The following is a 23,764-nucleotide window of genomic DNA, read 5'->3' as shown; positions in this document are numbered from 1 at the left end:
AAAGCACCATTTGCATGCATATCGTGTGGTTTTGCAGAAAACTGCGTCCGCGTCTACCAAAAGATGCATGTGCATGCTTAAAACGCGTTTTGGCACAAATCAATGTGCGGGTGCTAAAAAGAGCAGCATCGGCATGCTTTTCACGTCGTTTGGTAGAAATCCACGCGCGCGTTCTGCCAAAAGCACCATTGGCATGCATATCGTGTTGTTTTGCAGAAAACTGCGTCCGCGTCTACCAAAAGATGCATGTGCATGCTTAAAACGCGTTTTGGCACAAATCCATGTTCGGGTGCTAAAAAGAGCAGCATCGGCATGCTTTTCACGTCGTTTCGTAGAAATCCGCGCGCGCGTTCTTGCCAAAAGCATCATTTGCATGCATATCGTGTGGTTTTGCAGAAAACTGCGTCCGCGTCTACCAAAAGATGCATGTGCATGCTTAAAACGCGTTTTGGCACAAATGCATGTGCGGGTGCTAAAAAGAGCTGCATCGGCATGCTTTTCACGTCGTTTGGTAGAAATCCACGAACGCGTTTTGCCAAAAGCACCATTTGCATGCATATCGTGTGGTTTTGCAGAAAACTGCGTCCGCGTCTACCAAAAGATGCATGTGCATGCTTAAAACGCGTTTTGGCACAAATCCATGTGCGGGTGCTAAAAAGAGCAGCATCGGAATGCTTTTCACGTCGTTTGGTAGAAATCCACGCGCGCGTTCTGCCAAAAGCACCATTTGCATGCATATCGTGTGCTTTTGCAGAAAACTGCGTCCGCGTCTACCAAAAGATGCATGTGCATGCTTAAAACGCGTTTTGGCACAAATCAACGTGCGGGTGCTAAAAAGAGCAGCATCGGCATGCTTTTCACGTCGTTTGGTAGAAATCCACGCGCGCGTTCTGCCAAAAGCACCATTTGCATGCATATCGTGTGGTTTTGCAGAAAACTGCGTCCGCGTCTACCAAAATATGCATGTGCATGCTTAAAACGCGTTTTGGCACAAATCCATGTGCGGGTGCTAAAAAGAGCAGCATCGGCATGCTTTTCACGTCGTTTGGTAGAAATCCTCGCGCGCGTTCTGCCAAAAGCACCATTTGCATGCATATCGTGTGATTTTGCACAAAACTGCGTCCGCGTATACCAAAACATGCATGTGCATGCTTAAAACGCGTTTTGGCACAAATAAATGTGCGGGTGCTAAAAAGAGCAGCATCGGCATGCTTTTCACGTCGTTTGGTAGAAATCCACGCGCGCGTTCTGCCAAAAGCACCATTTGCATGCATATCGTGTGGTTTTGCAGAAAACTGCGTCCACGTCTACCAAAAGATGCATGTGCATGCTTAAAACGCGTTTTGGCACAAATCCATGTGCGGGTGCTAAAAAGAGCAGCATCGGCATGCTTTTCACGTCGTTTGGTAGAAATCCACGCGGGCGTTCTGCCAAAAGCACCATTTGCATGCATATCGTGTGGTTTTGCAGAAAACTGCGTCCGCGTCTACCAAAAGATGCATGTGCATGCTTAAAACGCGTTTTGGCACAAATCCATGTGCGGGTGCTAAAAAGAGCAGCATCGGCATGCTTTTCACGTCGTTTGGTAGAAATCCACACGCGCGTTCTGCCAAAAGCACCATTTGCATGCATATCGTGTGGTTTTGCAGAAAACTGCGTCCGCGTCTACCAAAATAGGTGCTTTTGCATGCTTAAAACGCCTTTTGGCACAAATCCATGTGCGGGTGCTAAAAAGAGCAGCATCGGCATGCTTTTCACGTCGTTTGGTAGAAATCCACGCGCGCGTTCTGCCAAAAGCACCATTTGCATGCATATCGTGTGGTTTTGCAGAAAACTGCGTCCGCGTCTACCAAAAGATGCATGTGCATGCTTAAAACGCGTTTTGGCACAAATCGATGTGCGGGTGCTAAAAAGAGCAGCATCGGCATGCTTTTCACGTCGTTTGGTAGAAATCCACGCGCGCGTTCTACCAAAAGCACCATTTGCATGCATATCGTGTGGTTTTGCAGAAAACTGCGTCCGCGTCTACCAAAAGATGCATGTGCATGCTTAAAACGCGTTTTGGCACAAATCCATATGCGGGTGCTAAAAAGAGCAGCATCGGAATGCTTTTCACGTCGTTTGGTAGAAATCCACGCGCGCGTTCTGCCAAAAGCACCATTTGCATGCATATCGTGTGGTTTTGCAGAAAACTGCGTCCGCGTCTACCAAAAGATGCATGTGCATGCTTAAAAGGCGTTTTGGCACAAATCCATGTGCGGGTGCTAAAAAGAGCAGCATCGGCATGCTTTTCACGTCGTTTGGTAGAAATCCACGCGCGCGTTCTGCCAAAAGCACCATTTGCATGCATATCGTGTGGTTTTGCAGAAAACTGCGTCCGCGTCTACCAAAAGATATATGTGCATGCTTAAAACGCGTTTTGGCACAAATCCATGTGCGGGTGCTAAAAAGAGCAGCATCGGCATGCTTTTCACGTCGTTTGGTAGAAATCCACGCGCGCGTTCTGCCAAAAGCACCATTTTCATGCATATCGTGTGGTTTTGCAGAAAACTGCGTCCGCGTCTACCAAAATATGCATGTGCATGCTTAAAACGCGTTTTGGCACAAATCCATATGCGGGAGCTAAAAAGAGCAGCATCGGAATGCTTTTCACGTCGTTTGGTAGAAATCCACGCGCGCGTTCTGCCAAAAGCACCATTTGCATGCATATCGTGTGGTTTTGCAGAAAACTGCGTCCGCGTCTACCAAAAGATGCATGTGCATGCTTAAAACGCGTTTTGGCACAAATCCATGTGCGGGTGCTAAAAAGAGCAGCATCGGCATGCTTTTCACGTCGTTTGGTAGAAATCCTCGCGCGCGTTCTGCCAAAAGCACCATTTGCATGCATATCGTGTGATTTTGCAGAAAACTGCGTCCGCGTCTACCAAAACATGCATGTGCATGCTTAAAACGCGTTTTGGCACAAATCCATGTGCGGGTGCTAAAAAGAGCAGCATCGGCATGCTTTTCACGTCGTTTGGTAGAAATCCACGCGCGCGTTCTGCCAAAAGCACCATTTGCATGCATATCGTGTGGTTTTGCAGAAAACTGCGTCCGCGTCTACCAAAAGATGCATCCCTATTGAAAATTTGCCCGATGCTGGGCATAGTGGAATCCATCATCCATCATCATGGTGGATTATGGTAGTGGGTGGCATGCTGGGTGACGGGTGGCATGGTGGGTGCTGGGTGACATGGTGGGTGACGGGTGGCACGGTGGGTGCTGGGCGGCATGGTGGTTGCTGGGCACGGCGGGTGCTGGACAGCATGGTGGTTGCTGGGCACAGTGGGTGCTGGGCGGCAAGGTGGGTGATGGGTGGCACGGTGGGCACTGGGTTGGATATCATCGTGGGCGCAGCACGTCAAAGGCAAGTTGTGTGATGAATTGAAGGAGCAGCCATTGCCATTCGGAAGCTCATGACGGGTTATCTTTATGTGATGTTGAGTCTTGTGAAGTGTACAGTCTGTATATACATGTTGCCAAGATGTGGCTATTTTCATGCCATAACAAATCAATATGTAAAGCACCATACTACGTAGCATATCATCACACTTTATTGAAAAAGCATCACTGGACTTGTACTATATTTACTTTTCCACTCGCTTGCTCTGGCGTCCTGCTTGTGTAAAAGAGAGCTCCAAAGGTGCCTTCGCAGGGAAGCAAGGTGGTTCTCCGGATGTGGTGCAGGTGGCATCATTGGATGGTCACTTATGTATTTCGCCAGGCAGTCTAAAAGGAGAGTGCAATAAATATATAAGTAAATTGTTTTTCCAATGATTTCTAGCAATAAGTGAATGAAGGAAATCTGCTCTAATCACTTCAAAAAAAGTTTAAGATAACAAAATGCAGCAAATGTCACACACAAACATGCTACCCAGGACGCAAGCCAGCACAGGTTTATTTGCAGTGAGTATGCATACACATGCATCACATTGTTTTGCAGATTTACATGGAATTTTTGTATGTTTTTTGCCAAAGCCACGCCTCTTCTCATCTGGAGGTTGGCTTAACTGCAAAATTTAGACACATGGGAGCTGTACTCAAAGCCTTATGGGGTGGATATTTGGCTTCTGATTTTGCATAATTTGTCTGCTCTTCAACCACCCAAATTCCTGTCAAATTCAGAGAGCCACAATTTGGCTACACTGTAACGCATGCAGGGGAGCTGCAAGGTGCAAGCTGTCTGATTTGTCCATTCTATCATTTGTTAGCTTTACTTGTTGCTCGTGCAGTTGGTGAGGAAGTCGTAACTTTAGCATTTGCCATATAGGCATAAAAGATTTCATGTAAAAGCTGTATAATGGCTGGCTTGCAAGCTTTATTTAGCTGCAAATGATGGCAACTAATGTTTTAAAGTGAAGCTTTTTTTGCCTCTTCTCCCAACATTACGGGCGCTGCAGCTGCTATGGTCTTGTCATGCGTGCCGTTGGATTTCTTGCAACATTACTAGATGGCGCTCACCTCTGCACATCCTGACCGGCGCTGCTGCCCCAGCATTTCACCGTTAGTGTGTATTGCACGTGCTGTGCTGGTTTTAATTTCTATGCGAGAAAAATGCAGCTGCTGGGCTGTGATAGTGTAAACATTAGAATCGTCCTTAGTCTGAAGAGAGCGCTTTGAGCTGGAATCTCAACAGTGTGTTGGCCATGTATGTAGAAGGAGCCCATTAACACGCGCCAGCAAGGCGTGCACTCGACGTCGAGGACACCCAGACTTGAAAGAAGTGTCACACAGAACAGGAGCGTCTTCGCTACGCAGTGAAATGTAGTGCAGACCGCGAATTTATGTATACATTGTATACATACAATTACAATAGCTAATTGAAGTATGCACAGCCTCATAATTCAATTAAAGTTTAATATTTCTGCCATGATGCGGTGCGCCATGTGAGGCAATGACAACGCTCCATTCCTTCTCAGAGATTATGAACAATGACTCGCAACAACGCCTCAAGCAAACACATCTCCCTGTGTGTTCTGTGGGCTATGCAGACAAACAGAAGTGGTGCATGCAAGGTAATGCTTAACATCAACTCGCCACTTTCGTATTGGACTAAACACTGAAAAAATTACAAACTTGCCACTAACATCACCGTTAATTATTGTCAATCAAAGCAAACAATGTGTGCTTCGTGTACATCAATTCTCACAGTGCATGGGATCTGCCATTTTTTTTCTACTTTTCAATCTCCATATTGCTACTTTGCTAAAGTAACCTACATCTTCAATGTAAAAAAAGCCCAAAGAAGCATCTTAACGTAATACAGAGCAATGTTTCATGCTCGTCTGTTTAAAAAAACATATTTATGTAGGAAATGAAATCTTCGGCAGAGTGTTGATGCGACTACAAGAGTACCTGGTACTTTGATCCATAAAACAATTGAATCTTGGCAGAAGAATGCCAGTTACAGCCACACTATACAGTCCTTTCTAATCCAGGCTGGCGGAAAGCGCTGGAATTCCGCATGATGCCCAGCACCTTGCTTTTCTTGGCACCGACAAGAGGCATGAAAATTTTAGGATGCTTTGCGTAGAACAAGATCAGCTATGCAGATCAGAGCGTACATGCGACTAATGTTCGAGGTGCTTTCTTTGTGTAGCAGTTCTTTCCTCATTCTTATGCTTAAATAAAATGAGATCACTGAAAGTATGCCGAAAGTGCTGATAGGCCATGTCTTACAAACTTCAATAATCAGAACATCTAAAATCAAGAAAGCGGCTGACAAATGGAATAGCACACAGTGGTATGAAGGTTATAAACATGGATGAGGTGCCTCAGAAAGGCTGACCAACTTTTGAGCTATCTTCGTCAAAAGTGGCCTGGTCAGCCTTGCCATGTTAGTTTTAAAGGACTAGTAGGGTGACATCACGTGCAGTTGTTGTCAGTGGCAGCTGGTTGTAAAGGGAGAGACTTTAAAGAGAATGAGCGCTGTCGTCTGACGTCTGTAAGCATGGCTCCTAAGACGAGGGCACAAGACCGTGAGAATAGGAAGGCGGCGAGAAAAGAAACAAAAGAAAAGGAGAAAGAAAGAGATGCCAAGAGGCAAAAAAAGAAAGACAAGAAAAAGAAGGGCATGGGAGCGTGTTAAGGAAGTGAGGGGTTAGGGAGCATTCAGGAGTGTCATTGGCGGCATCTTTCTGCCGTTTTAGAAGAACTGGTCAGGCGGTCAGTGTGCGAGTAACAAAAAAGACCCCAAAAGATATCAGTTGAAAGAATGACTTGAGTAGCGTAGCAGCAACGCGTCGGGTAATGTTGAAGAAATTAAGATGGCGACAAGGAGTCTGGGATGCAATGTATGTGGTAGCTGGCAGGCAGAGGCATGGTGTTTTAGGGATGTCAGCCTCAGTAGCTCAACGCAGGTGTCGTCACAGTGGTATATAGAGCTGGTGATACCCTGTGTGACTGATGCGCAGAAAAACGTATCCTGGCATCTGGGATTTTGGATTGTGGTGGTGAGGGTGTTCAAAAAATATGATAGAAAACAGACAAAAGGGGGGAACTGAAAGTGGAATAACAAATAGGAGGGTTACATGAGCAAAAGCGGGCGGAGGCAGGTGTACATGGCAAAAGGGGTCATACAGTTGATATAAACATTAAAACACGAAAGAATATATTAAATTGAGTAGTAAGCAGGTAAAAATTAGAAACGGTGGAATAGGTGAGGTTAAGAATTAAGTTTAGCTGGTGGCACAATGTGTTTTGCGCCTTGGTTGATGACATGAGGCTTTCCGATTTAAGTTACAGCTTTAAAGTTTTTAAAGATTCTAAGTTGCTGTGTTAAATTGATTCCTATTGGATGTAGGCATTTAAACTTGTGTATGAGGTATGATTCCAGATATTTCCTCTAGCGAGGTGAGCGGAAATTTGTAGTCTATGGAGCCTTGCTTTGTCACATATGACATGTTCATTGAAGTGGCTGGCTACTCCTTTAGGTAAATTGTTTTGTATCTGCGCGGTGACCGTCCAGTCTTTTATGATTTTTTTGTCCTGTCTCACCTATGTATTATTTGCTACAAGTGGCACATTCTAGACAGTAGACTACATTGCTTGATGTGCAGATGAAACTCGAAGTTACGTTGTTTGAGTAATTTGATGCTGTACTTATTACTGTAGTAGTAGATTAAATATGTTTGCATGTAGAGCACCCGGGCGGCCACAGGGACTGGTTCCTAACTTCGTTGTTTTTAGTTTGGCACATACAAGAATATCCTTAATATTATAGTGTTGCATCTCAAGACAACTCTGGGCAGGGCGGGAAAAATCTTGTTTCTGGTTGCTGGTGAGAATTGGGTAGTATTTATTGAGGATGTTGTTCATGTTTGGGAGTGTGAGAATTTAGTAGTAAGAAGAGGCGCTGTTCTTGTGATCCTAGGGTGGGGCTTGAGCACGTCGGCTCAGTCAAGTTTGGTTGCATCGGTGCAGGCTTTCTGAAGGGCACTCTTTGGGTGGTTCCCGTTTGATAGGGTTTCTTTAGGGTGATCAAGTCTATGTAGTCTTGGTTTTCAACACACATGTGACGTAGCCATGTGCTTGGCCTTTAAAGATGCCTTCTTTGCAATGTGGCTTGATGGTGACTTGTATATTCTAGGTACTGTTGTTTGTCAAAAGGTTTCCATACAGCATTGTCATTAGTGTCCCAGTGTCAATGTATATTGTTTAGTCCAGAAAGTTTATGCGCTCCACTGAAGATTTTGATGCGAATTTTATTGTTGGCTGAAAAGAATTTAGAAATCCTACATATTTATCTAGGCTGTCTTGACCATGTCACCATATTATGAATATGTCGTCTATGTATCGTAGGTATGTGTGGGGCCTGTCAGTGCAGCGCAATAGGAAGTCTGTAGAATCCCCATAAATATGTTCGCATAAATATGTTTTCCCATGTACATCTGCTTCCGCCCGCTTTTGCTCATGCCACCCTCTTATTTGTTATTCCAGTTTCAGTTCACCCCCATATTTGTCTGTTCTTTATTCTATTTTTTCGAAACACCCTCACCAACATATTCTAAAATCCCAGGCGCCAGGATACCTTCTTCGGTGCCTCAGCCACACAGGGTATCGCCACTTCTGCATACCGCTGTGACGACACCTACGTTGAGCTACTGGGACTAACGTCCCTAGAAAGACCGTGCCGCTGCCTTCCAGCTACCCTATGCACTGCATTCCAGACTCCTTGCTGCCATCTTAACTCCTTCTAAATTATCCGACGCATTGCTGCTATGCTACTCAAGTCATTCTTTCAACTAATGTCTTTTCGGGTTGTTTTTGTTACTCGAGCACTGACCGCCTCACCGGCTCCTTTAAAGCCACAAGAACATGCTGCCAAAGACACCCCTGAATGCTCCCTAACCTCTTGCTTCCCTAACACCTTCCTATGCCCTTCTTTTTCTTTTCTTGTTCTTTCTTTCCCTCTTGGTCTCTTTTTTTCTCCTTTTCTCCCCGCCTTCCCACTCCCACTATTGTTCCTACGTCTTAGGAATCATGCTTACAGACATCAGGTGACCGCGCTCATTCTCCTTCAAGTCTCTCCCTTTACAACCAGCCACTCCCGACAACTGCATGTGACGTCACTCTACTAACACTTTAAAACCAACATGCCGAGGATGACGAGGCAGCCTTTGAGAAGATAGGTCCTCCTAACGAAACGTTGGCCACCCTTTCCGAGGCACTTTATCCCTGTTTATAACTTTTACATCCCAATAATCAGAATAGTGTTTTGAAATTGCATGGCTGTGAATGCTGCAGATTGTAAAGCAGCACATCAGTTGACCACAGTCAACACTTTGGACGGCAGTAGTTTAAAAAGCTTCTTTTAGACCATACAATTTGCCAAGCTGTGTCGGAACCCAATTTTCTTGAGAAGCATTATTTCAAAAAAGTGAAATGAAAGCTGCAGCGTGAAAAGCTACAATAACGCATGCCAAGTCTACATTAGAAATTTCAAAGACAATGAGGTGCTTAAATGTTCACTTCTGTTAAGACAATGCAAGCGGTGAATGCAAGCTATCAAGGTCCTGTCAAAATTAACCGCTCGTGTAGCCACCCGACTTTCTTGATTGTTTTTAATTCAAACTGATTATGGGGGAAACTTTGTGGGCGATTTTCGCCGGAGACCCATATCCCGAAATTATCTTGTGCTGTTTTTCATACCCACAGAGACATTTAAATTGTGTGTCGAGACACAGTGCATATACAGCAGAAGAAAAAGATATAATATATAGGCACTTGCCTCATTCTTGCTTTGGCATTTCTTGTCGCTCTGTATACATCATGTAATGCTAACTCATTCAGATAACTTGTAGATATGCAGTTATGTTTCTCAAATGAGGTGACTGTTGACTTACTCTTCAAAGCAGCCACTTTCTCCGGTGTTGCCGGAAGCTTCCAAGATGCGCGGCACATTGTCCGGCAGGCCTGTCCAGTCAGGCTGCTTTCACCTGCTTGCACTGGTGTCCACAGGTGCCATGCCACCTCTAATGGGCACTTTCCGTCGGAAGCAGACTTGAATATGTAATGCCACTTGTTGAGTGGCATCACAAATCCCACACCAATCTGTACCTGCAATAGATATGAAGTGTTTTTTTCCTGAGCAGTATTCTTAACACTAAAACGCACTTGTATAAAACAATATGATATAGGTTAATTAGATCCGTCAATTTCTGATGCAACTCTATAATTTCCTATTTCTGCCCCTCGAACAAGTTTAAAAAAAACTGGGGTTAAACCCAACCTCACCAAGAAATTCATTTTTGTGTAAAGGATTAAACTAATAAAATTTTCCCATTTTAAGGGCAGCAAACACTCATATTTCGTACAGTCTAACCTTGCAATAATGAAATTAACAGAGAAAGCGAAACAATTGATTCAAATAGGCGCACCGCCATGCAGAGAACAGTGCAAGAACGAGTGACGTCAAGGCCTCCAAGATTGCAGTGTCACACGGAGAACAGTGCAGCACGTTACCTAGAGACCTACGCGCGCCAGTCTCCAAAATCCACCACCATCACACACTACATGGCCTTGTTCTAAAGAACATTGGAGACATGCCTTGAAAGTAAGATTACCCTTGCATGGTTGAAAACAAGTGAATTCCCTTGTGGGCTCTGAAAACCACTCGCACCACTCACTGATCTCAGCAGTTATATTTTCGTCATGACTAAACTGCAGCGACGAATGCGCCAAGTCCCGTCACAACTTCAAACTTCAGAACTCAGTGTGCACGCTCCTTTTACTGCGACCAGGTTTGAAATGTTTGTTGTAACAGTACAGCGCTAGTACAGCGGCAGCGGAATTCTCTTTAGGGACAATTGCACCTTCTACATCTTTTTGTAGGTTTTTGCGCAATATGTGCGTTGCTGTTTTTTGTCATTAAGCCCTTCAGTTGATGTCTAGCGCCCTTTCAGACTGTGTCTCTTTGTGTGTGTGTGTGCCCTTGCACTTGTCATGATGTCCAAGTTCAGCTACCACCAACTAGAACTAACTTTTGCATTAATCAGAAGTACATATTAGCACGCTTTATAAAAAGCCAAAGGATTAGCACTATGCTGACCGGAAATGAGAAATGGTAAGAATATTCTGGCTGAAAACAACATTTCATGTTTATCAACACTGACGGGCAAGTAATTAAGAAAGTTGGTGTACGTTAATGTTTACCTTTTGAGTGATACAAGGGACAGAAAGAAGACAACAAGACACAAAAGCTACCAATTCAACATTATATTTGGTGCAAAAATTTAAGATAATATTTATACTGCGTATGCCCTTGCACTGCACAAGCGATCTTTTAAGACAAAGGGCACAAGTTGCAATACAAATGTACAAAATGATGATAAACAGTACTTGCATAAAAATAGAACAAATAAGCACGGAGTGATCACTATTCCGTGTCATTTAGAGAGTATTCCTCTTTGTAATGCAATCATAATGAGCACTGGCTGACAGATGTCCCTCTTTTTTAAATGGTATGCCTCAGTGATATTGTTGATCAATCGGTTGCCTTAAGTAAACAAAAGAGATGAACAATCTAAATCTGGCGTACATCACCAGTTGTGTCAATGCATTGTCAAGTGGGACGAGCATGCTTGTCCCTTGAGTGAATAATGGTGCTCTCCTGGGCACATGCTTATACAGCGGCCAGTCTGCCCCATGTACAAGACCGTCTATTCTTAGTACGAAGATGGTGCAGAGTGGCCGAACTCCGCGGATTGCCAGCGCGCATTGCATGGCTGTGCAACGGAGCTAAGCGGCGCAGGCGCACAGGGGCTTAGAGGTGGGACTTCATGTCGTGTCATCCGCTAAAGCATGGCGTGCTCCCGCACTTTAGCAGATGACACGAAGCTCCACATCCCCCCTGCGCCATGCACGCTGGCACTCCGCGGGGCGTGGTCACGCTGAGTCGTGTTCGTGCCAAGAGTTGACGACCCTGTGCATTTGACCAAACATACACATGAACAGACGCATAGAATACACTACTAATGACGGACACAAGACATATTTAGTGGTAATTTATACAAATATCCTTTGCCTGGACGCCTTTCTCAATGCGCTTGTGGAATGCTATGCACACATATTTCGAGAGAAAAAATAAAGTAGGCAGGTATGCCGCACAGTCCACAAGTGAACTGAGAAAAGCGAGCAGGCAAGCGAGGTACGCTTGGTTAAACATACCACGAAATATGTATAGTGTGTGTTAGGGGCAGTGTACTGCATTCCAATGTTAGGAAGCTGACAGGCCAGGAACTAAATATGTACCAAAGAAATCACCACATTTTACTGAGAAGACCGGCATGCTCGTCTGACTTGGCCGTGCATTGCCGCGATTGGGCTTTAGGCCAGATTAAATTAGTTTATCTGTTTCCACCCACGGTGAAAAATTGACAAGAGAAATCAGAGAGGCATACCACAAGACGTGTGAGCAAGCCCCCATTATGAATGCATGAAAAAAGGCGTCCTTTCTAGATGACAAGGGATAGAAATTAGTCTGACTATTCACCTTTTTTTACGCAAATACTGTTTATTGTGATTTTTTGCCTTTGTATTACAACTCACATTTTCCTTCTGAAGGAACTTGTGCACAATATAAGCACACATTCAGTGTTATTTTTATTCCTTCTATCAAAATATTCAGTCATCACTGGTCATGTTGTATGGTCTCCCTTCCTTCACTGTGTAAATTTTGTCCTCAAGTTATATGAACTGACTGGCAAACTCAAAACGACACTACAAATTTCACCTAGAGGATACGGCTGGTTCTCAGAAAATGCACCAATACGGCGACAGGTGTCTGTTGGCACACTGTAGCAATAATGGGTGGAAGCTACCTTTGACATTGCTGCAATACATCAGTTGTCACATGGCTACAACCTTTAAGAAACAACAGAAATGTAAGTGCACAGCAAAAACAAGCAGGTTCATCAACCACAAATTTGACTTCAGCAGCCAGAACATAGACAGTTTCATGTAGCTAAAGCATTAGCTAATATGTGGAAAATACATGCACAAGCACCCTTAGCTTGAGATACCTGCATACCAACATAAAACCATGAGTTGCAGTGCATATGATGCTTGTTCTTGACACTAGTATTTTGTGAAAAATACTTTTTCGATTACGTACCATGCTTTCAATTCATTTGCCCAGTAATCAAAGGCTTTTGACAGCATTACACTTTGTGCTTGCTAGTTGAAAATATTCTCACGTGAACAGCACCAAGCAGAATAAATAGAAAACTGCCCACTGTGCTAACCAAATATGTGGAGAGACCCAAAGTAATAGAATTATTTCTGGACCGCTGTAGACTTAGAGCTTGTTGGCTGATAGTCACTATTAAAATTACACCACTGCCAAGCAGATGTTCTGTGTGGTGCTGTTGAAATCAAATTCACTTGATGAGCAACATAGCAATAACCAGCAAATGCTTTAGCAATAGCGAGCAGGCAATCTTGCATGTGCAAAACTGCATGCTTATTTAATGATAGTGCATCAATAGACTGAACTATGTACCAACTATGTGGTCTATGCAGTATAGACAAAGTCGAAAACGATGCAACTGGACACAGACTCTGCCACAATGCCTACTTGCATGAATGGGTATAGCTTAAGAAGAATATAAATAAATGTAGAGAAAGAAAGCAAGCTTACTAGAAAACTCTTCACTGCTGTAGTACTTACAGCACAGTGAATACTGGCCTTCATTTACCATTTAAAGAAATTCAAGCTCGTGTCTATTGTTCTGGGAACTTGAGAAATAATTGTGAAAAAATGGAGAAGGTTGGGCTAGTTGGCGTTGACACAGCTCCTGTGACATAGTTACTAGCACAAACAAGGCGTACGGAATAAAGGTCGGACTAGCCAAAGCGGTAGACTTCAACTGACAAGCTTTATTCAGAAGAAACATGCAAACAGGCCACCGCATGCTCAGTTAATGTGGAGACAGATGCATAAACGAATGTGCCACATAGGGGATAACGAAATGCACATAGAAGCTGATAAGCATCCACAAGAAGCCATTACAAAGCATTCACCAGATTTTTCTGAAGACACAACACTTATTTATTAGCTGGTACCAGTGATGGAGTGCTTATGCATTCATCAGCAGCTTTCGAAATGCAAAACACCTCAAACATTTCCCTATATAACTGCCTGGCAAACTGACTGAGCACTTGTGTGCTATGAAAACATGGGGAACACTTATGGGTACTTTAACAGTGATCAGCCAAGTAGCCAGCGCCTGTGAGAGCATTTACAGCATTCCGGTACTCCCCAAGCCACTTATTCAGGCACCTGTTTGTTCAATATACCACTTTCCACAGGGAAGTGCAATGTAGCATACCACCACTACATTTCAGTTAACAAAGCAGGTGACATGCTCCTTAGTGCATGTACTTTGACGCCCGGCAATGTTTACCAACTTGCATATTCTTGTGAGCATTAGCGGTGCTGAAAAAATGCCTACGCCAAACTTGTTCGCCACCTTTCTTCTAGGCGGTGGGACACCCTGTGTATGTATGGCAGAGCTGCACGGCTACCACTGGGACATGCGTTACTGCACGTCCAGTGGGCAATGTGGTAGTGCTAATGACTTTCTTGTTGTGCTGGCTTTGCTGTTAAAAACATTGTGGGTGTTTTCGAACAGTGTTCAGTGGGACTCAAGTTCACACATGAGTTGCCAGAAGATGATCACCTGCAATCATTCGATATTCGTATAATTTTAAATCATACTTTCCTTATTATATATACTCTCTTAGGAAAACGAAGCCCTTGCTCGACTACCGTTTGGCATACTCCATGTTAAAGGATGCATAGCTCCTAGCTGCCCGAGAGCTGTTCTGGTTAAATCTTGTGCACCAGGTTTCCTGCAGCGCTCAGCAACAAGCGAGTCATTTATGTAGGGCCAGGTATCTCGATAACACTTTGGTGTCAACTACTGGGAGCCTCATTAAAGAGGTAAAAACAGATCTGGCAGCTGCTCGGTGCAATAACGCACGTGCCAGTGGGCGCCCTGTGGCTGTGCCATCTGTACATGGGGTGTCCCACCACCTAAACAATGTGGCAAACCAGTGCAGTGTAGGTGTTTTCTTCAGCGCCACTAGAGCTCGCAAGAATGTGCAGGTTGGTAAGCAACGCCGCGAATCAGGGTACATGCACTAAGGAGCATGTCACCCACTTTTTTAACTGCAATGTGGGGGTGGTATACAAGATTTCACTTCCCTGTAGAAAGTGCTGTATTGGACAAAAGGGCAGGTTCTTGAATGAGAGGCTTAGGGGGCACCGGAACGCTGTAAACACTCTAGCAGGCACTGCCCATTTGGCTGACCACTGCCGAAGATGTGCTCGTAAATGCTACCTGTGTTTTCAAAACAAGCAAGTGCTCAGACGGTTTGGCAGGCAGTTAGATAAGGAAATATTTGGTGTTTGGCATTTCAAAGGCTAATGATAAATGTGTAAGCACTCCTTCACTGGAACTCACTGATAAAGGAGTGTTTGTTGTACCTTGAGAAGAACCTGCTGTATGCTTTGTAATGGTTTGTTGTGGGCAGTATTGGCTTTGTTGCGCATTTGGTTTCCTCCCATGTGGAACATTTATTTATGCATCTGTCTGCAGATATTTTTGAGCATAAGGTGGGGCCTCATTGCGTGTTTTCTGAATAAAGCTTGTAAGTTAAAGTCTAGTGCACTGTCTTGTCCAACTTTTTTCAATTAGTCTTGTTCGTGCAAGTAAACCTCACAATAATTGTAATACCAATGTTAAACAATGGTAAGCATGCTGCATGCTTAGACCTGTGACATATTTGGCCCATTACACTTTTAATCCTTACGTGTGCAGAAACTGCACAAGCGTGTAGCCTAAACGAAAAAAAAAGTGGATATAAAAGGTGTAACACAGGAAAGTTTCAAATCAATAAAACAAAATAACAAGAGGTAGATATAATGTGTACTAAGCAAAATAAAATGTAACGTGCAGCCAAGTGATTGATGCAAGAAAAAATAAACCTCAAGACATGTTAGGTCTAGTTTTAAAGTGAACAAGGTAATGTGTACATAATGTCTACAGACACAAATAAGCAGCAAGTTGAATAAAGTTGAGCAGATATTTAGCCTATTTAGTAAGCACTGCTGAGTAATATGTCCATAAACTTATTGACGAATGATACCGAGATCCTACTTTTGCAAACACATACACTTCAGTCATACCTGACCAGGCCATCCGATTACACACAGTGCTGCTGCAGCCATAGCTCCTCCCTGACGTGGACACTGTTGTTGGTCACGGCCTTGCCCCTGCAAGATTGGTTCTCTGTTAACTTATAGCAGTGGCACTTTAAAGAAGTCGTTGTGAACACATGCAAGGAGCACAGAAAAAGTCACAAAAACAATGTTTGCACCACTGCAGGGTGGGAACAGAGCACAAAGTCAAAGTTACTGATGAATATTGTGATAGTAGGGACCTCTTCATGACAATAAAATTTTTAAGACCTACAGCTACAGTACATTACAAACAAATGTTTGTTTACGTAACAATTCATTTTTTTTTCTATCAGTTAAGCAACTTTCCCTTGTCATCTCTAGTTATGTCAAAGTTATGTCAAAACACCTTGTCTCAAAACGTAAGCTGTAGTAGTAGCAAGCCGTAATTGCTTAAATTTTTTTGCCCGAACCCTATGAGGGAGATTTTGTGCGCGACGGCTTTGAGCGAGAAAACGGGCCGTCGCGCGAACATATCGCTCGTTCTTTGTCGCCTGGTTCTGGAAATCTAGAATTCGTCGCTCGTCGCCCAGAAGTGCTATGAGCGAACAGACAATAGCGCGAAGCCGGAATTGTACATCAGTCGAGTACTACCGCTTGTTGCACGGAACAAGCAAACGACTATTTTGATACGTGCAAGGTTAAGAACCTACTGCAAGACTTTAAAGAAATGTTTTACGCTGCTCCTTTGAGTAAAACACAGCAAACTAAATTAATAAAGCACACTTTTGGCGCGTATTTGCTGCCCTCATACCGGCAACACCGGGGAGACGGCTCTCAATGTCGTCGCTCGCATAGGGTACGACTTGTACGGAACGAGCTAGCGCGACACCCATCTACATCGCGTCTCTGTCGCGCGCAAGACCGCTCGCATGGGGTACGACTTGTAGGGAACGAGCGAGCGCGACAACCATCTACATCGCGTCGCTGTCGCGCGCAAGATCACTTGCATGGTGTTTATACTTTTTCCCAATAACTGCTCACAAACCGACAACCGCGTAAACAGACATTATTTTCAACCTCGAAGCATAAGTAAGAGAGGAAACGTCATTGCAGTAAGAATAGGTAAAGAGGCAGATGAGTCTTTATTATCCAACTTTAGCAGAAAAGTGGCAGCTCGCGCAAATGAGGACTGTTGCCGAACCTAATCCCTCTCACCGGAAGGAAGCGCTCACCAAGACTTTCAATTTAGCATTAAGCCAATAAACTTGCGCAAGCAAATTATGTCAACCAACGCTCAGCAAGCATCGGCACAGTCAATGTCGTCGCGGGAGTGCGATTTCTTACGCTCGCAAGGCACTCTAGGCACACACGAGAAGCAAGCACAGCATGCGTGTACTCACCTTTTAAATGGTACGATGCGGTCGAAAAGCGCCCTCCAAGTTGCCGGAGCTGCAAAGTTATTCCCGCATACATGCAGTTGCGTAGTGGACGACCTGCGGAACGCTAATAATGCGCATCATTTCTTTGCGGCGCCAACCGAACTCTCCACAACCACCACGGACAAAGGGAACGCACTTCATGGCATGAAAATCGTTGGTCCACGTTTGCCTGGCGCACCACGCCTACCGCGAGTTTGCAGCGAGACACAAGCTATCTTCTGGCACTTTTGTGCACGCGAACTATGTCACAATTCATTACAGCAAACGCAAAAACACGATCAAACAAACACATCGTAGCAACTCGTACGACCGACAGCACATGTAAACAAGAGAACAAGATTGGTGGATGGATACTATGAGCAACCACTTTGAAACGGGGTGGTGGGTGGCGCCACCTGTGAAATTGGGTGTTTGGTTGGCCTCCGCTATGACTAAAATAATAACCAGCACACACTCGCTTTGTGCCTTGTTGCGCCCAACTGCATATAGATGTTGCAATACATAAACAACCATCGCACAGTTTATATTATCCGCTATACTTTAGCGCAGAAAGAAATTCTATGACGTGTTTTCGATTTCCAGGAGCTTCCGTCGCATGCGGGCAGTAAAAAGATGGCCTTCGAGATTCGCATATGCCATTCTTAGGAAGCCTTCTCTGGGCTGTAATTTGAAGAAATATATATAAAAAGGTTTAGTAAACAAGAAAAAACAAAGGTGTGGAAAGTGAGGGGGTGGAGCCCCTAGCCCAGAACTCCACTGGCTTGTGCGGTCCGCCGTGCCTGGTCGAGGCTGGCGAGCCAAGTCTCCCATTGCTCCCTTCCGGAAAGTTTGCCGCCTACTTTCAGCTGTTTTGAAGCCCATCCATGCCCACCCACGACGCCTTGCGCTACTGCCCGTGCAACCTGCGCCGTCACTTCGTTTTAAACGACTTGTTGCTTTCGTCACCCTCTACTGTAGCAATAGAAATTGTTGACATGATCTCGGAGGTACACGTCTAGTGTGCGATGTTTCCGTGCGCGTTGTAACTTATTCAGTCAGAAAGCATCAAATCTACGAGAATTAATCGCTCGTGTGGCGCGGGTTACACCCGTGTCATCCGCATTGCTTTCGTTTTGGTGTGGTGAATGTGTGCGTATTGCGCTCCTGTCGTGCATGCCTTCTGTATTTATCGTGCGGCGCACGAATATTCCTGGAAAAAACCGCATGTCTCTGCCGCGTGAATGTGTCCTATGTGGTGGTGCCAGAAATGTGCGGCGGTGTACAATATGTTCACAGCCAATTGAAGTGCTACCGTGCATTCCAGCGAATAGACGCGGCTGCTTATGCACGGTTTTATTCAGTGTTTCTTCATTAGCTTTGTGATTTACTTGCGTCTGCGATAGAATCCTCAAGGTACCCCAGTTGAAGAAGACAGCAGGAATTCATGTCGCAACTAGAGAAATTTCTGTTGTACGACAGAAGTTCCTCACGTTTCCGTAGTTGACAGACATTCCTGACGTTACGACAGAAATTCTGATGTCGCAACAGAAGCATTCTGTCGCGAAGACCAAGATCTCTGAAGTCGCAACAGAAACGTTCTGTCGCGACAACAAGAGTTCTGAAGTCGGAACAACAACTTTCTATCATGACAGTGACTGACATTACGACAGCAATTCTGACGTCGCAACAGAAACATCCAGTCGCGAGGGCCAAGAGTTCTGAAGTCGCAACAGAAGCGCTTTCCATTGCTGCCCTTTAAAATTGTTTGTCAGTTTCGCATCGGTGGTGTGCACTGTACTTTTCTCTTGCGCGGTATTCAACCGTGCTTCTCTCAAGCCGCCAATGCTGATAGCACCGACACCGGTATTAAAGTCGACGTGGCCAATTGTTATAATTGTGCCGTGACGACGCGGCACCTACCCGCCTCCTCAAAATCGGTCGCTGATCAAAATCATACCATCTGCGGGAATGGCTGCGTATCCGTTTTGTTTTATTTGGTAAGATGTGGCACACAAGCCTGTGGACTTACATGTGCGGTTACACTGTCACATTAGTTAATTTCCCAGAATTATTGCAGAAGCTTATGCGAAGCGGAAAAGAAGTTTTCGGTTGTTCCACAAAGTTGCCTAAAAACTTGTCTCGCTCGGGTCTCATTAATCTGGTACAGCGCTGCCGTGAGAAGCCAGTATGCTGTCAGAATGAAGACTCATCCACGAGTGTTTATGTAGCTATTTTGCGTTGAGCACACGAATTATGTGCGCGCTCAAAAGTGTAAAGAGCGAGAGACAACTGTCGAAATTAGCAGTAACAACCCTAACAATGTCCCCGGTCGCCGTTGTCTATTTCTGAATTTCTTATTCAATATGCACATCGTACAGCAAAATCGATGTTCTATCACTCCACGATGTACTACCTGTCGATGGTAACAACACTTGTGCTCTTCTAGAGATGCGGCAGCTGATGCGGTGGAGGGAACCCACATCTTGGCTTTTAAAATACAAATGTAAACAGCAACGGAGGCAGTGGTTTTTACTGTTGACACAGCCAAAATGTACGCTGAGAGATAACAGCGCCGTGGTGCAGTGGTAATATGCTAGGCTCGTGATCCTTAGGTCCCAAGTTCGAATCCCGGTTGAGAAAATATTTTTTTATACTTTTCTTTTTTTGTACTAAGAAATTTACATTTTCCTTAAAGAGGTCTCTCAATTTTAAATTAAATATTGATCAGGTTGTGTTTTTAAAGTGGGACATGACGTCACATTGTGACTGATTTTGTCTTCTTTGCCTTCTTCAATAAGTGTCCTGTTCCTGCTTGACAGTAAAATGCCTCTAGTGGGGTTGAAATATCATAGCAATCAAGCTGTAGAAATTGTACTATAAAGCAAAATCTTTCTTCACTATGTGTTTCACGAACCACCGAGTACACCCACCATTCACCCAGCATGCACACCATTTACCCACCATTTACATTTGACCCAGTACGTACATGCAGTATTCACCCAGCACATCCATCATTCACCCACCATTCCCACAGTTCACCCAGTATGTACCCACCATCCTCCCAGCACGCCCAGCATTCACCCACCATTTACACAGGTCACCCAGTAGTCATCCCACCATCCACCCACTACACCCACCATTCACCCAGCCCGCCCACCATTGAGACAAGTCACCCAGTATGTATCCCACCAATACATCCCACCATCTACCACTGTACCCACCATCCACCCATTATACCCACGATGAATTCCACCATCACCACCAAGTTTTCCATCATGCCCAGCACATTTTACATCATGCCCAGCATAAAATTCATGATGGGCAATGCTGGGATTTTCAATAGGGATGTGCATGCTTAAAACGCGTTTTGGCACAAATCCATGTGCGGGTGCTAAAAATAGCAGCATCGGCATGCTTTTCACGTCGTTTGGTAGAAATCCACGCGGGCGTTCTGCCAAAAGCACCATTTCCATGCATATCTGGGTGGTTTTGCAGAAAACTGCGTCCGCGTCTACCAAAAGATGCATGTGCATGCTTAAAACGCGTTTTGGCACAAATCCATGTGCGGGTGCTAAAAAGAGCAGCATCGGCATGCTTTTCACGCCGTTTGGTAGAAATCCACGCGCGCGTTCTTGCCAAAAGCACCATTTGCATGCATATCGTGTGGTTTTGCAGAAAACTGCGTCCGCGTCTACCAAAATAGGTGCTTTTGCATGCTTAAAACGCGTTTTGGCACAAATCCATGTGCGGGTGCTAAAAAGAGCAGCATCGGCATGCTTTTCACGTCGTTTGGTAGAAATCCACGCGCGCGTTCTGCCAAAAGCACCATTTGCATGCATATCGTGTGGTTTTGCAGAAAACTGCGTCCGCGTCTACCAAAAGATGCATGTGCATGCTTAAAACGCGTTTTGGCACAAATCCATGTGCGGGTGCTAAAAAGAGCAGCATCGGCATGCTTTTCACGTCGTTTGGTAGAAATCCACGCGCGCGTTCTTGCCAAAAGCACCATTTGCATGCATATCGTGTGGTTTTGCAGAAAACTGCGTCCGCGTCTACCAAAAGATGCATGTGCATGCTTAAAACGCGTTTTGGCACAAATCCATGTGCGGGTGCTAAAAAGAGCAGCATCGGCATGCTTTTCACGTCGTTTGGTAGAAATCCACGCGCGCGTTCTGCCAAAAGCACCATTGGCATGCATATCGTGTTGTTTTGCAGAAAACTGCGTCCGCGTGTACCAAAAGATGCATGTGCATGCTTAAAACGCGTTTTGGCACAAATCCATGTTCGGGTGCTAAAAAGAGCAGCATCGGCATGCTTTTCACGTCGTTTCGTAGAAATCCGCGCGCGCGTTCTTGCCAAAAGCATCATTTGCATGCATATCGTGTGGTTTTGCAGAAAACTGCGTCCGCGTCTACCAAAAGATGCATGTGCATGCTCAAAACGCGTTTTGGCACAAATGCATGTGCGGGTGCTAAAAAGAGCTGCATCGGCATGCTTTTCACGTCGTTTGGTAGAAATCCACGAACGCGTTTTGCCAAAAGCACCATTTGCATGCATATCGTGTGGTTTTGCAGAAAACTGCGTCCGCGTCTACCAAAAGATGCATGTGCATGCTTAAAACGCGTTTTGGCACAAATCCATGTGCGGGTGCTAAAAAGAGCAGCATCGGAATGCTTTTCACGTCGTTTGGTAGAAATCCACGCGCGCGTTCTGCCAAAAGCACCATTTGCATGCATATCGTGTGGTTTTGCAGAAAACTGCGTCCGCGTCTACCAAAAGATGCATGTGCATGCTTAAAACGCGTTTTGGCATAAATCAATGTGCGGGTGCTAAAAAGAGCAGCATCGGCATGCTTTTCACGTCGTTTGGTAGAAATCCACGCGCGCGTTCTGCCAAAAGCACCATTGGCATGCATATCGTGTTGTTTTGCAGAAAACTGCGTCCGCGTCTACCAAAAGATGCATGTGCATGCTTAAAACGCGTTTTGGCACAAATCCATGTTCGGGTGCTAAAAAGAGCAGCACCGGCATGCTTTTCACGTCGTTTCGTAGAAATCCGCGCGCGCGTTCTTGCCAAAAGCATCATTTGCATGCATATCGTGTGGTTTTGCAGAAAACTGCGTCCGCGTCTACCAAAAGATGCATGTGCATGCTTAAAACGCGTTTTGGCACAAATGCATGTGCGGGTGCTAAAAAGAGCTGCATCGGCATGCTTTTCACGTCGTTTGGTAGAAATCCACGAACGCGTTTTGCCAAAAGCACCATTTGCATGCATATCGTGTGGTTTTGCAGAAAACTGCGTCCGCGTCTACCAAAAGATGCATGTGCATGCTTAAAACGCGTTTTGGCACAAATCCATGTGCGGGTGCTAAAAAGAGCAGCATCGGAATGCTTTTCACGTCGTTTGGTAGAAATCCACGCGCGCGTTCTGCCAAACGCACCATTTGCATGCATATCGTGTGGTTTTGCAGAAAACTGCGTCCGCGTCTACCAAAAGATGCATGTGCATGCTTAAAACGCGTTTTGGCACAAATCAATGTGCGGGTGCTAAAAAGAGCAGCATCGGCATGCTTTTCACGTCGTTTGGTAGAAATCCACGCGCGCGTTCTTGCCAAAAGCACCTTTGGCATGCATATCGTGTGGTTTTGTAGAAAACTGCGTCCGCGTCTACCAAAAGATGCATGTGCATGCTCAAAACGCGTTTTGGCACAAATCCATGTGCGGGTGCTAAAAAGAGCAGCATCGGCATGCTTTTCACGTCGTTTGGTAGAAATCCACGCGCGCGTTCTGCCAAAAGCACCATTTGTATGCATATCGTGTGGTTTTGCAGAAAACTGCGTCCGCGTCTACCAAAAGATGCATGTGCATGCTTAAAACGCGTTTTGGCACAAATCCATGTGCGGGTGCTAAAAAGAGCAACATCGGAATGCTTTTCACGTCGTTTGGTAGAAATCCACGCGCGCGTTCTGCCAAAAGCACCATTTGCATGCATATCGTGTGGTTTTGCAGAAAACTGCGTCCGCGTCTACCAAAAGATGCATGTGCATGCTTAAAACGCGTTTTGGCACAAATCCATGTGCGGGTGCTAAAAAGAGCAGCATCGGCATGCTTTTCACGTCGTTTGGTAGAAATCCACGCGCGCGTTCTGCCAAAAGCACCATTTGCACGCATATCGTGTGGTTTTGCAGAAAACTGCGTCCGCGTCTACCAAAAGATGCATGTGCATGCTTAAAACGCGTTTTGGCACAAATCCATGTGTGGGTGCTAAAAAGAGCAGCATCGGCATGCTTTTCACGTCGTTTGGTAGAAATCGACGCGCGCGTTCTGCCGAAAGCACCATTTGCATGCATATCGTTTGGTTTTGCAGAAAACTGCGTCCGCGTCTACCAAAAGATGCATGTGCATGCTTAAAACGCGTTTTGGCACAAATCCATGTGCGGGTGCTAAAAATAGCAGCATTGGCATGCTTTTCACGTCGTTTGGTAGAAATCCACTCGCGCGTTCTGCCAAAAGCACCATTTGCATGCAAATCGTGTGGTTTTGCAGAAAACTGCGTCCGCGTCTACCAAAAGATGCATGTGCATGCTTAAAACGCGTTTTGGCACAAATCAATGTGCGGGTGC

The 23,764-nt window shown here is 45.0% G+C and overlaps 1 protein-coding gene across 2 annotated transcripts; it reads right to left on the bottom strand.

The window, feature by feature from the left end:
• Positions 1-3,571: 3,571 nt before the first annotated feature.
• On the bottom strand, positions 3,572-17,492 carry LOC142569082 (uncharacterized). Of its 2 annotated transcripts, none has more exons than XR_012825639.1 (4): positions 17,125-17,492; positions 15,718-15,817; positions 9,384-9,597; positions 3,572-3,768 (listed from the first exon to the last, which is right to left on the bottom strand). XR_012825639.1 is itself a non-coding variant. In XM_075678584.1 (4 exons), the coding sequence occupies exons 2-4, from the start codon at positions 15,770-15,772 to the stop codon at positions 3,593-3,595; spliced, it is 432 nt and encodes a 143-aa protein (XP_075534699.1). In that variant the 5' UTR covers positions 15,773-15,817; positions 17,125-17,492; the 3' UTR covers positions 3,572-3,592. The 2 variants fall into 2 exon arrangements, 1 of the variants encoding a protein (XP_075534699.1); XM_075678584.1 differs by having other exon boundaries at positions 15,731-15,817.
• Positions 17,493-23,764: the final 6,272 nt, after the last annotated feature.

Source organism: Dermacentor variabilis, unplaced genomic scaffold (genome assembly GCF_050947875.1).
Source record: "Dermacentor variabilis isolate Ectoservices unplaced genomic scaffold, ASM5094787v1 scaffold_64, whole genome shotgun sequence".
Taxonomy (NCBI): Eukaryota; Metazoa; Arthropoda; class Arachnida; order Ixodida; family Ixodidae; genus Dermacentor; species Dermacentor variabilis.
This window is presented reverse-complemented; position numbering and strand designations above follow the sequence as displayed.

Bases quoted from the DNA above. Each gene is read 5' to 3' on its own strand.
- LOC142569082 (XM_075678584.1), bottom strand. From the start codon at position 15,772: ATGGCTGCAGCAGCACTGTGTGTAATCGGATGGCCTGGTCAG. The intron at 9,598-15,730 runs GTATGACTGAAG...TATCTATTGCAG, and splicing joins TAATCGGATGGCCTGGTCAG to GTACAGATTGGTGTGGGATT. The intron at 3,769-9,383 runs GTAAGTCAACAG...CTCTCCTTTTAG, and splicing joins GAAAGTGGCTGCTTTGAAGA to ACTGCCTGGCGAAATACATA.